General features: G+C 38.8%; 2 protein-coding genes across 2 annotated transcripts; both read left to right on the forward strand.

Moving 5' to 3' along the window:
* The first annotated feature begins 278 nt into the window (after positions 1 to 278).
* Positions 279 to 8469, forward strand: wtap (WT1 associated protein). The gene is made up of 8 exons (XM_016544043.1): positions 279 to 480; positions 1281 to 1318; positions 1413 to 1468; positions 1573 to 1631; positions 1776 to 1903; positions 3602 to 3780; positions 7056 to 7210; positions 7323 to 8469. The coding sequence occupies exons 2-8, from the start codon at positions 1289 to 1291 to the stop codon at positions 7982 to 7984; spliced, it is 1269 nt and encodes a 422-aa protein (XP_016399529.1). The 5' UTR covers positions 279 to 480; positions 1281 to 1288; the 3' UTR covers positions 7985 to 8469.
* Positions 8470 to 8776: 307 nt separating this feature from the next.
* Positions 8777 to 13524, forward strand: LOC107732634 (acetyl-CoA acetyltransferase, cytosolic-like). Its single transcript, XM_016544033.1, has 9 exons — positions 8777 to 9000; positions 9775 to 9909; positions 10037 to 10218; positions 10296 to 10413; positions 10498 to 10641; positions 11542 to 11664; positions 11768 to 11922; positions 12122 to 12232; positions 12586 to 13524. Exons 1-9 carry the CDS (start codon positions 8952 to 8954, stop codon positions 12754 to 12756), a joined length of 1188 nt encoding a protein of 395 aa, XP_016399519.1. The 5' UTR covers positions 8777 to 8951; the 3' UTR covers positions 12757 to 13524.
* Positions 13525 to 13896: the final 372 nt, after the last annotated feature.

Below are 13896 nucleotides of genomic sequence, written 5' to 3' on the forward strand. Positions count from 1 at the left end.
AACGTATTACAAGTAACGTGAGTTACGTAATCAGATTACTTTTTTCAAGTAACTAGTAAAGTAACGCATTACTTTTTAATTTACAAGACGCATATATTAGGCACACTTTATTTGTGTTATGGGGTAAATCATAACACAACGCGGCAATTTTTGTAATAAGCCCAGTATTATTATTGTTATTATTACTACTACTATTATTATTATTATTCTCGGTGTAACTATCAGTTGATGGAGACCCGATTTCTTACTACAGAGGCAACACTGCGTCGGTGACGTGCTCCTCCTCAGCGCTCGCGCGACTACACTGATGCTGTGCGGCTGAACATCGTGCACACGCTGGTCATGGCGGCCGTATTCCCCTCCGTCTAAATCAAAAACGTAGCCTTTCCTTCTCCAGAGAAACTCACAATTTAACATAACTGCTTAAGATCTCATATTGGAAGAAATACGCGTCATTCCGGTCGAGGTGAATCGGGTCTGGTAAGTGTTAAGGGTGATATTTTCTTATTTCAGATAAAGTGCTGCTTCTCGTAGGGAGAGTCTCTTCCTTCTCCGCCATTTTGTGACAGCGAAACTGCTCCAAGAAGACACCGGCACGTTTTTATTACTCCACGTCTATTGGCGGTAATTTATCGACTTTATTTTAAGATGAACATGCGTTGTCGGCTACGTAAGCTTTACATTTTCCCCGACAGAAACGAGCATCACGAGATTGTATCAGACTGGCGCGGTGGTGTGCTGCGCCGAGCGTTTAGCATGTTAACTCTTTAAACTCGTTTTGATAAGGTTATTGCCTGCAAGATAAGGTTATTGTCTTTTTCGCACAAATAAGCTAACTGTAAAAAAAAATGTGTGTAGGCCGATAAGATTACGTTGCTATTTCGTTTTTAAAAAGGTGAAATGTGGAGACGGAGATGCATGAAACGCTTGAGCAGTAATCCCGTGCATTTTCCCGTTTAACGTTAGTGGAGCAGTTTAGTTTTCAAACGAGCAACTGAATTTTTCCTAATTGTCGCTACGTTTTTACGATTTTTTTATGCACGACTGCGAAGTGAGTGATATAAACAGGCAAATTCTTCCCCTGTAATTGTTGCGTTGATGTAAAAACGAGCGAATTTCTCGCCTGGTGGCCTATATTTGCAATAGCACATGTGTAGGCGTGTGAAATCCACGCTACTGTCTCTAGGTCTTTGCTTCATATTATTGCTTGGAATGTCTGCGGATCTTTGAGTCCTTTGCATTCACTGGATGCTTGATTTGTCCACTTCTGTCTTTCACAGAGATCAGAATGACCAATGAAGAACCTCTCCCGAAGAAGGTGAGCTCATTGTCGCAGTCTAATCTGATTATTAGTCCCTTTCCGCCAACATGGTCTCTTTATAAGTCTTTATTTCCCTTTTATGTCCTTGCAGGTTCGCCTTAGTGACTCTGACATGAAGACCCTGACTCGAGAGGAGCTGTGTACAAGGTGTGTAGCCATTCTGTTGTGCAATAAGATTTAAGAGTAACTGTTATGCGCATATGTTGAAGCTTTCCAGATTGTAATACTGATGTGTTTTGTTCCGGGTGTAGGTGGAAACAGCATGAAACTTACGTCCAGATGCTTGAGGCAAAATATGCTGATTTAAACTGTAAGTTTGCACATCCCAGATGTTCTGAATAATTAATAGTCTTGAGTTGTTTATTAAAGCAAAGGTACTAGGTGTAATGTTGTGCAGAAAATAAAATGTCTATAACTAGGCTAATGCATCTTTTTCATGCTGAAATGTCTGCAGCCAATGATGTGACAGGCCTGAAAGAGTCTGAGGAGAAGTTGAAGCAGCAACAGCAGGAATCTGCACGCAGAGAAAACATCCTGGTGATGAGGCTTGCTACTAAAGAGCAGGAAATGCAAGAGTGTACAGTAAGTACAGTGTTATTATGTCTCCTTTTTTGCTTCTGCTTTATGGTCAGTTCTTATTGGAGGAACTGGGTCAGTTTGCTTGAATGATATTGAGTGTCTCTGATAGAGTGTAGTAGATGTTTTGATTTCCACAGCATGTGGATGTAGTATTTAAATGATAGTGGATTAGAAGTGTTAAGATTTTGAACACAGTAGTTGTATTTGTCCTTTGTACTGACTTGTCTGTGAATATTTACCTAAGTAATAGCTGCTGTTGTGTTTCAGTCAAATCTGTATCCAAATGTTTATCATGCAAATTATCTCTGTAATTCATCAAATTTGGTGTACATATGCAGAAATGAGAATATTGTTTCCAGCATTTCAACATGGGAACACCTGACTAAAAGTAAAGCAAATGCATGTTGGTGGAAAATGTGGGATAGTGGATGACCACAGAATTGCACATTCGAGTCAGGCATCAGTTTAACCTTTTTTTTTTTTTTTAACAGTTGTTGCAGGTACAAATTACGTTTGGAAGTTTTAACCTATCTAGATTTTCATTGCTCTTATTTTAAAGGTGACATATGAAAATCTGACTTCTCCAGGTTTTAAGTGCTATAATCAGGTCCCCGGTGCATCTACCAAAAAGATTTACCCAGTAACTTTGCTTTGGTAAGCTTTTTTTTTGCAAGCGTCTGAAAAAACAAGCGCGTCTGATTTCGCTCCCCTAGTGATGTTGCAAAGGGATCTCATTATAATATTACCGTCCCTTAATCTGCACGTTTCCACCCACGGCGCCGTCATTTTGATTTCGCAAGCGACAACGGTGTACCAGCTCTAATGTCATGGCAAAAGTTTGAGCAAAACACGCTAACTGTTCTGTCTTTGGCTGCACAGACGAGCACAGAACACTGTTTAGAGTCCCAGCCTCAGAGGAGACAAGAGAGCAGTGGATTTATTGATTTATTTACTGTATATTGCTGCTGCCACACAGATCTAAAATGAACATGCGATTTATTTCCCAGTTGTTTACCTTCACAGACATAACCGACTGTTTTTGTAACTCGAGTGTTTTTAACGTAAACTTGTGTGTGAATGAGAACTTAGTTTAGTACTCGCATGCTGTGACAGCAGCTTTCTGTCCGTGTGCTTCGGATGTGTGCACTCAGAAAACCATATTTCAGAAGTTTAAACTCATATGGTTTAAAAACGCATGATTTCAGCTCGATAAACATTATAATCAGAACCTAAACAGATGTTTTTAGCTGGTATGAGCTGCTCTATTCAGGAAAATGGGGCGGGGAGCAGCAGCTCCTTTGCATTTAAAGAGACAGACACGAAAAACAGCATGTTACTGCTTCCACTCAATATAGGCATTTTCAAAATACTATAATAAATGATCGGTGGGGTATTTTGAGCTGAAACATCACAGACACATTCTGGGGACACCTGAGACTTATATTACATAAAGTAAAAAGGGCATAATATGTCTCCTTTAAAATTTGGAATTAATGACACATTACATACTGTAATACTTGTAATATATAGTTATTAACCAATTGTTGTAAAGGTCCTGTTTTTTAAACCGTTACTTAATAGTATACTAGCTTCAAAGCTGAAGAGTTATTTTTTACAGACTGGGCATCACATGCCTACATTCACATTAATGTTTGTCATTTTTTACATGCTGAGATTTTTATCGTCTCTCTTACCTTTCAGACCCAAATCCAGTACCTGAAGCAAGTCCAGCAACCGAGCGCGGCTCAGCTGAGATCGTCCATGGTGGACCCAGCCATCAACTTATTTTTCCTCAAAATGAAGGCTGAACTGGAACAGACTAAAGACAAACTGGAGCAAGCCCAAAATGAACTGAGTGCCTGGAAATTTACACCTGATAGGTAAACTAAAATAACTCCCCCCTCCAAACAAAAGGTCAAGACTTTCCTGATTCACCCCCCACCTTCTCCTCTGCAGGAGTGCAGATAATGGTGGGGGAAGACTGAAATGTTTTGCTCACAACGAGACTCAGACTTTAAAGCCAAAGCTCAGAACCGTAATGTAAAATCAGAACAAAACCCAACAGTTTTGGTCAGGTGACACTTTTGTTTCAGCTTTCTCTCTCCCCCACCCACACCCCTCATGGTACAGAAGCCTGAAGGAATCGGGACTGTTCCTGAAGAGGTGGTCACGTCGGAAATGCCCCCTTCCAGCCCATGTTAGAAAGCTTCCTGTAACAAAAAAGGCGGCCTATGAAAGACTTGAGCAAAGCGTTGACTCTGGAGCTGATTGAACTGTAGTTTAAAGATCACTGATTGAACATTTAAAACATGACATGGCCCTACTAAATGTGTTGCAGAGGAATATGCCCCCATTTAAACTCCATCGTAGATGCCTTGAGACTCTGGTTAAGAATCTAGAATGTTAACACAGGGAGGTGGGAATGTAGTGTGATGCAATGAAATGGGGAGGAGTTAAGCAGTCTTAAGACTTTGGGGCAGAAGCCTTTGTTATGATGTAAGACTTTGGGGGAGGAATCAGACTTTCTGATCTGCAAAGACTTTGGTATATGTTCATCTCACAGGTGTGACATACGGTACAGTGTTTCAAACCTTTTCTTTTTTTTGTGTTCGTAACTATACTTTGTTTTTGCTCTGGAAATGCACCTTGCATTTACAGCAGCGTGGTCCAAATGAATTGACTGACTTGGTAATCGTCTTAAATTGGCTGTTGCGCTGCTGCAGATGCAAACATAATTGTTTTTTTCAATGTGAATGCAAATGTGCAATGTGTGTTAGAGGAAATTATTCAAGCTGTTTAAATGTTTGTGTATAATAATTTGTATTTATCTTGTGTACCTTTTCTAATCCACTTTTTATTTTGCGGTCACCCAGTGAGGATTTCAATGGCTTTGTTCATTTCCCTCGGGTCACGTTTAATTCTATTGCAGGTTTTTTGCTCAGTAGATATTTTATAGCAATTATTACATTTTAAAGTTATAGTTGCATTTGAGTGATTCAAGAGTAGTTTTAGAGATTCTGCTTTGCAGATCTATGAAAACAATCTGGGTTAGGCCATTTTTTTGTTACCAAGTCTTTTGAAATATTGTCTGCTCTAAAGTGGCATTATATAATTCATCAGAGATTTCATAGCAGCAGATTGTCCAGAAAAGATGGTTAACCAGTTTAAGGAAATATTCTATATGGCTGCATTTACACTGCAAGTCTTAATGCACAGATCCGATCTTTTGACCATATCTGATTTTTTGACCCGTCTGTTTACATTCACTTTAGACGCGACTGGTATCCGATATCTGTGTTTACATAATCCCCATCCAAAATGCTAGTCAATTATCGCTTTATTATGCAAATGGTAGACCCTCAGGTTTTGAATGGCCGTGCTATTAAAATTATTTAAATAACACACGTCAAGTGGCCATTATTATTTGCCAGGATGGACAACAGCTGTCATGGATGTTTTGCAGCACAAAATCTGACTGAACGGATAAATAACGGAAAATAATGGTAATTTTCATTTGTTAGGCTCGTTAGAGGTGGAATTCTTCAGTGAAATAAAGTAGCGCCAAGATGATATTTGTTTAAATGAATTCGAATGAATTAACAAGAGAGATAAGAAATATAATGTAGCTTTAGCGAAGCTGTTATATTTATAAAATTCACGGTGCAGGGGTTGAAAAACAGCTCCTGCATGTGCAATTTCTTAGCCTACATAAAGTTTCCATCTAAATAAAATGCGAGCGCATGCACTGGCAAGCGTGTCGCCCTCGAATTGGGAGTTCTGCGGGGATTCGGATACGTGTGTTTAGACGTAGGTCGGATGTCCAGATATCGGATATATATCCGATTAAAATCCACATTTGGAAGTGGCTCAGATCGGATGCGAAAAAAATCGCATCTCGTATGGATTTTTGTGTTTACACGCATGCATCAAATTCCGATCTGTGTCAGATGTGGGCAAAAAAATCTGATTTTTTTCTGCCAGTGTAAACCTCAACATTTAACCTCAAACTGCTTTTGATGTTAAATTCCAACATTTGCTTTGAAACGATTCCAAGTCATTTAGTTTGAGGATAGTAGTATTACTAACTACTGTATTTGGCACCAAAGCACCCTAGTGACCATTCAATTCATTCAAGTTTAATGCTACTGAATACATCTTTATGCAGTATATCAGTACAGTCTCAGAGTTTTCCAGTAGATGTGGGTTGCATTTACCTAACCTTAAACAGAAGAGTAAAATATGCTGCCGATTTAAATTAAGTGCACTGGCACATCCAGCTTTGCAGTTAAATTTATCTCAATGATAATACAAGAAATTGTGTTGTCTATTGTCTGGAAAATTTCTAGCACATTTTTTTTAACCTTCTGTCATTTAGTCCAAGACCAGTCACAATAACATTAATTGAATTGAATTATTGCTTGGTTGCTCATGGCTGGTTTTTAGATTAACAGGTAGGTACTTTCTTTGGATCTGTGATCATCTCTGCTTTTAGATTTTTAAATGAACTTGGTTTTGCAACTTGTTCAATGGCCTATTGGAATGCTACCATACTAGATATGTTCAGATGTATTGCACTTGTTGGTTTAACTTCATTTGGTCTGATAACTGTTCAACCATCTCTTCCCAGAATTGTTTGAACTGTTACTTGATTTTCTTGATTGTCGTTGACTATGTTTACATGCACACCAGGAAACTGCTTATTGCGAGAGCGCTGCCAAACTGCCATTGCATGTTCCATGTTAGCAGTGCATTTTTAACTGCATATACATGTGGCACGATTGGTAATTGGCTGTCCTACTACTTTGTTACTTTTAGTTGTCTAATCTTTTCCACTCACATGCACTCCTTAAAAAGCTGTAAGAACTCGGTCACATAAAGCCCAATCTCTTGCAGAAATTCAGTCGTGTTGATCCTCATGTTCTGCTTTTACTAGTTTCAGAATAGCGCTTTGTTTTGCATTTTCATAAGTGCATGTAAACATACTTTATTGGTCAACAATATTTACCAGTCTGAAGACCAGTGTGGCCATTGGAGAGTTTGTTGGAAGCTGTTTCTGGTTGGCTAATGTCACCGCCCAGTTTGTAAATGCAGTGGCTACTTGTGTCGACCCTGTGGTCATGTTCACCATGTGATGTTAGACTTGTTTCCCTTGCAGCCAGACTGGTAAGAAGCTGATGGCGAAATGTCGCATGCTGATCCAGGAGAATCAGGAGTTGGGCAGGCAACTGTCTCAGGGGCGCATCGCCCAGCTGGAAGCCGAGCTCGCCTTGCAGAAGAAGTACAGCGAAGAGCTCAAGAGCAGCCAAGATGGTGAGCAAAACCTCTCTCCTTTCATCTAACTCCATTCATGGTTTGTTTTTATGGAACTTAAACTCACTTTTAGTTGTTCTTTTTTTGTACCTGTGCATTTTGTGTGGTCCAGAGCTCAATGACTTCATCATTCAGCTGGATGAGGAGGTGGAGGGCATGCAGAGCACCATCCTGGTTCTTCAGCAGCAGCTGAGGGAGACCAGGCAGGAGTTTTCTCAGTTGAACTCCCAAGGCACTTCTAGTGGAGCTGGTCCAAGCAGAACTTCGCCTTCAGCGGCCTCTGAACCTTGCATTCAAAGCGAACCTGCGAACGCCTCCTGCTCAAATGTTGCGAAAGACTGCGGAAGGGTGTCCAATGGACCCTCCAACGGGAGCTCGTCTCAGAGGGCCGCGTCTGGGTCCAGTCTGTATAGGGAAGCGAGCAGCGCAGATGAAGATTACCCACCATCGCCATCTGTCTCCAGCCCCACTCATGGTGGCATGTCAAAACTGTCCAACCACTCAGAAGATGCAGTGAGCCAGAGGGGCGGAGAAGGGTACGTGACTCAACTAAGTGCGGGCTATGAGAGCGTGGACTCACCAACAGGCAGTGAGACGTCAGTGACCCAGCACTCGAACGATACAGACTCCAATGCTGACTCCCATGAGGCCGCTGCTGTCTCCAAAGGCAGCAGGACTGCGGGTATGAGGCACAGCACTCAGAATGGCCTGGACTCATCTGCAGCAACAGTTGCCACCAACACCTCCAATGCCTCCACAGGGTCTGTTTTGTAACATTCTTAAAGTTTCACAGTTTGTTTGTTTTTAACCACGACAAACAAGGAAATCACACACTTCAGGCCAGTTAGTTCTTGTTTGAGAAATGGTCAAATGCATCACTTTTGTTTTCTACCCGACTTTCCATCATAACCTATTTCAGTGCATTTGCGACATTCTCAAAGCTGATTACGTTTATAAAATGAGCAACATTGCGTTTGTATATTTGAATTCTTCTTTTTTTTTAATGAATGACTTTTAAACCATTTTTCCTCTGTCAAAGTAATATGAACACTTGGTTCTGTACTGTTCATTTGTTCACTTGTTAGAACTCAGAAATCATTTAGCTACGTGTGATGTATCAATGCTCAATTAAGTCTTGAAGCTGCAAGTTCAGAATTCTTAGTTTCCTGATGTTGAACTTTTCTTTTGTTCCTCTACATGACGAGAGAAAACGTTTTGTTTGACTTGCGTGTAGTTTTTTTTAGATGTATCTTGTTAAATTCTGATTTCAATCCTTTTCATGTACTGACCAAATATCAATAAAGAATTTTAATATGACTCAAACCTTGCTTTGAATAAATTCTATCAAAACCATTCCATCTGTTTATCAACATGTCATCAATTGAATGCCTAATCAGTCAAATGCATTTAAATGTGTGTATTTAGTGAGACTAAAGTGATGTTTGAAATATTTTTGATGTAAATTGGCTTTTTAATTAAACAGATTTTTAGTGGTGTCTAGTATGCATAAGCAACGTTTTGCTGCCTTTTGTTAGCCGTCCACACCGTTAGATGGCGCAACACCAAAATAAAACCAATGCATCAGACTGGCAGATCTCGGTTATGATGCTTTCAATTCCTAGTCTTGTCTTATCAAATGAATGAGACAACGTAAAGTAGGAGGCTCCTCGAAACAACCTGCATATATATAGAGTCAGCCTACCGGACACATAACAAGGAACCTGCCAGCATTACAGCAAAGATGAACACGGATGCGATTGTTATCGTTTCTGCCGCAAGGACTCCTATAGGTAAACTCTCAAAATGTCATGTATCATATCGCGATGATATTTTCCACACGATGCTGAGCACCTCTTTGTAACGTTAGCTGCAAACGGCAGTGCATCCTGTGGCAGCTTGTTGACAGATTATACTAGAAAGTTTTATCTCCTGTGTCACTAACTCCTGCGTTATTAAGCTAACCAAATAATAATCTGCGCGATGAAGCTCATGAAAGATAGTCTGTTTGCTTTGGTTGTATATCGTCAAAGTATGTGTCTTGTTTATTTTAATTAGCTAATGCTCGAGCTATACGGCAGTAGTGTAATGTCTCACTATGGTGCAGAAGAAACGTAAAGCTGCTCTGATTGGTTGCTCGGGGTTCTCACCAGTGTTCTCGTGCTCTGATTGGTTAATTTATTGTAGCGCCATGGCCAGGAGAAATTTTATTGATTGGTCATCCAGATAAACCTTTGCTGAATCCTTTATCATTCATATATAAATTCATATATACATGTATACTTAAAAAAAAAAAATAAAATTCTGACCATTAAGTAAATGATGCTATAATGCTTATCCTATAACTTGTATTCATGGAAATAATACCAATATTTAAATGAAATAACAGCTTTAGTAAATTAGAAATCGCGTTAAAATTCCTTTTTCCGCTCTTTATGATTTTGACCTGGTAAAAAGCTAAAGTCAGTATATGGGCACTATGGCTTTATTTGCCTTTTGCTTTCTTCCATAAATTATATTATTTAGATGAAACAAAAGTATCAATATTTTTGCTTTTTTATTGACAGGATCATTCAATGGAGCCCTTAGTAGTGTACCTCTCAATGATTTGGGGACATTAGTCATTAAAGATGTGCTTAAGAGGGCCAATGTGAAGCCAGAAGAAGTCTCAGAGGTCATCATGGGTCATGTCCTCACTGCAGGTATAGCACCTCATGTAGTATACTTAGCCTACTCACCACCATATAAATACAGAACTCATCAGTGAGAGTAACGCACAAAGCTCAAGTTCACTTGTGGATTGATAGTCTTCTCCTACATGTATTTAAGGTCATGGGCAGAATCCTGCCCGGCAGGCAAGTGTTGCTGCTGGTATCCCATACTCAATGCCAGCATGGAGCTGTCAGATGATCTGTGGATCTGGCCTGAAGGCTGTGTGTCTTGGTGCTCAGTCCATCATGACTAAAGAATCCACTATAGTAGTAGCAGGAGGCATGGAGAGCATGAGTCGGGTAAGACAGCTGTCAGGAGCACTTCTGTTATCTTTAAGTAAAAAGTGATGATAACCGTGCAGCACTTTGTCTGTCAGGCTCCTCATATAGTGCAGATGAGGTCAGGGGTGAAGATGGGAGATTCTACTTTGCAGGACTCCATACTGACTGATGGACTCACAGACGCCTTTTACAATTACCACATGGGAGTCACAGGTAATTTCTTAAAACAGACGGCCTACCTTTATTGTGTGCTTTAATTGGGCAACTGATCTAGCTGTGGTCATGTGTCTGTGTTAGCTGAGAATGTGGCCAAGCAGTGGGGGGTGTCCCGTGAGGCTCAGGACCAGTTTGCCGTGATGTCACAGAACAGAACTGAAGCAGCTCAGAAGGCTGGAGATTTTGACCAGGAGATTGTGCCAGTTACTGTTCCCTCTAGGAAAGGTAAGAGGCTCATTGTATTCAGAAATATGATTTTATTTTTCAATATTTATATATGATTTTATTTTTCAGTATCTCAATAAATATTTAAACACTACCATTCAAAAGTTTGGGGTTGATATATATATATATATATATATATATATATATTACATTTTTGAAATAAGTCTCGTATGGTCACAAAGCTGCATTCATTTGATATAAAAAATACAGTAAAACCAGTAATATTGTCGTTTCAGTGTCACATGATTGTTCAGAAATTATTCTAATATTTGAAAATGACTCCCCAAAAACTGATTTGGTGCTTAAGGAACATTTCATAGTATCAATATTGAAAACCGTCATGCTGCTTAATATTTTTGTGAAAACCATAAAAAAATATTTTAGGACTCTTTAAATAGAAATTTCTAAGGAACAGCATTAATTTATAATATTGTATTTATTCTTTTAATAATATAAAAGTCTTTACTGTCACTTTTGATCATCCTGCATCCTTGCTGAAAAAGATTATTACTTTCAAAAAAACATCTTACACACCTGAAACTTTTGAACAGTAGTGTGCCTTATTCAGTCGAGGCAGTTTTGTTTACTGCAAAAATAATTTTCTTAATCAGTATTTTTGTCTCGTTGTCTAGTAAAATCATCTTTATAATGTTTTTCTTTCTTGATTAAACCTCCATAAACCTTACAACAAGAAAGTTACCTAAGTAAAATAAATAAAATAAAATGAAGGTGTACTTTCTGAAATCAAGTCTTAATATCTTATGCAAATTCTCAAGTAAATGAATTTTGAAAATAACAAAAATTGATTTATCTATTTATTTTGGAATGTTTGTATCTCTTTGTATTTACCTCTGATGACATTGAATATAAATTCAAATAAACCCTTTATTACCATATCAGGTCCAGTCGAGGTCAAAGCTGATGAGTTTCCGCGGCATGGCAGTAATATTGATGCTATGTCCAAACTGAAGCCTTGTTTTGTAAAGGATGGCTCTGGTACAGTGACAGCTGGCAATGCATCAGGTAAATGGTGACATCTTTGACACTCAGTTATGACACAATTTAAGTGTCATTTTCATTGCATAGAGACAATAATGCTTTTTTTCCATTGGTTTTTGTTTAACAGGCATAAATGATGGAGCTGCAGCTACTGTTCTCATGAGCCAATCAGAGGCCCAGAGGCGGGGCTTAAAACCAATGGCACGCATCACGTCCTGGGCTCAGGCAGGCCTTGACCCTTCAGTCATGGGCACAGGGCCAATTCCAGCCATTAGAAAAGCTGTGAGTATCTGTTGAGTCATCACAGGGCCTAATTCATCCACATGAATGAAGAATGAATTCTTGTATTCAGTGCTTATCCTGAAATAGCAGTCAGGGGACCAATATAATCCAATAAAAACCCAGATTTACAATTGGGTTCATATTATAATATGATATAACTTTTAACTTTTAAAGTGAATTGTATATGCTTTCTAACCAGGTCGATAAAGCCGGATGGAAGCTGGATGAGGTTGATCTGTTTGAGATAAATGAAGCGTTTGCTGCTCAGTCCATTGCAGTGGTAAAGGAGCTCGGTTTAAACCCTGATAAGGTGTGTTATTTCTTCCACTTTATAAATACTTTACTTCATGCTTCATACAACTTTACACAATATTATTTTGACACAGTTTCCCAATGATTTCTGTACCACAGTGACAAGATTGTAATATCATGATGAGTCTCCATTATTGCAAATATTGGAGGTTCATCTCCCTTGACCTTTGTTCACTTACCCTATCAGTGACCAGACTGCTACATGAAAATGAATAAAATGACCTCTTTGCCTAAGTAAAAAAAAAATATATATATATATATTTATGGAAAGACAAATACTCATCTGTCTCATTTTCCCCACGATTTTAGTTTATAGTTAATTTACCACTTCATTTGTCTCTCTTCCTTCAGGTGAATGTGTGTGGAGGGGCGATCTCTCTCGGACATCCCCTCGGTATGTCTGGCTGTAGAGTGTTGGTGACCCTGCTTCATGCGCTTCAGAGGACAGGGGGACGGAAAGGGATCGCTTCATTGTGTATAGGAGGTGGAATGGGTATTGCCATGTGTGTAGAGAGAGAATAAGCGCTGAGTACTCCTGATATAGACAGATTACTTCCACACTGTAATCGTGTGCTTTTAATCAGGCCTTGAATCCAGTTTGTCATATTCAAAACAGATGTTTAAAATCTAAACAGTCTATGATGAGACTAAAGCAAGTACATACTTAAGTCAGTACTTATATATATTGTAAAGGAAGGGAAGCCTGTAGTAAAATTCACAAATTGCCAATTCTGGTAAAATGATCTAATGTATCATCATATACAGTGTATCTGAGGCATTTTCACTTAACACTAATGTATTCCCTTCAGTCTTTTGTGATTTATGGTACATAAAGAGGACATATTGTATACCAGCTTTTAAGACATTCCTTTTCTGTGTTAATCGTCTATAGTTGCTGATTTACTCTCATAGTAGAGCTTCTATTGGTATTAAAACTGGGTCTGTCCACAAGCATATCAACTATAACCTGATAGATTTATGAAAATCATGTTGTGTTGTGTGTTTTAATCCATCAGTTGAAAGGAGTCGATCTGTTTGCAGCAGATTGTAAAATGGACCTAGTACGTAGATAAGACCTGTCGACACTGTGCAATAGAAAACTGCCTTAGAAAATGTCATATGTGCCAAAAAGGCAAAATTAGCCTCTAGCCTGTGCTTCCAATTGTCTGCTTTTAATACTCTCTCCCAATGTTAATTTATACCTCAGGGGAAAAGCTGTTTACATATTTAGCCTGTGTTGTACTCTTAATCTTACTGCTTACCCTGTGTCCTACAGTGAATGCAGATAAATTGGACCACTTTTTTTACCTAAAAATGTTTATGCACATTTTTCAAATCTTTACTATCATTACTATCATGCTTTTTGCATTTATTTCTAATATAAAATAACATGGTTATTTAGCAAATCTCAGCTTTTTGTCAGTCATGCTACTATATTTTTTAGATGTTCAGTAAAATATATATTAGCCTCATGAAATGTTGCAGTTAGCAGCTGCTTAGATCAGTTTACATTAATTGTAAACTGAATCTTAAACAACTATGATGTGGTTTCAACCTTATCAGCCTCATATTACCTCATGTCACCTTACTGTGAGAGATGACAGCGTCGCGGACAATTAACAAAGTAACCAATAGAGGGCGCCAAATCTCAATGGCGCTGAT

The sequence above is a fragment of the Sinocyclocheilus rhinocerous genome, unplaced genomic scaffold, assembly GCF_001515625.1.
Source record: "Sinocyclocheilus rhinocerous isolate Xijiao unplaced genomic scaffold, SAMN03320098_v1.1 scaffold1542, whole genome shotgun sequence".
NCBI lineage: Eukaryota > Metazoa > Chordata > Actinopteri > Cypriniformes > Cyprinidae > Sinocyclocheilus > Sinocyclocheilus rhinocerous.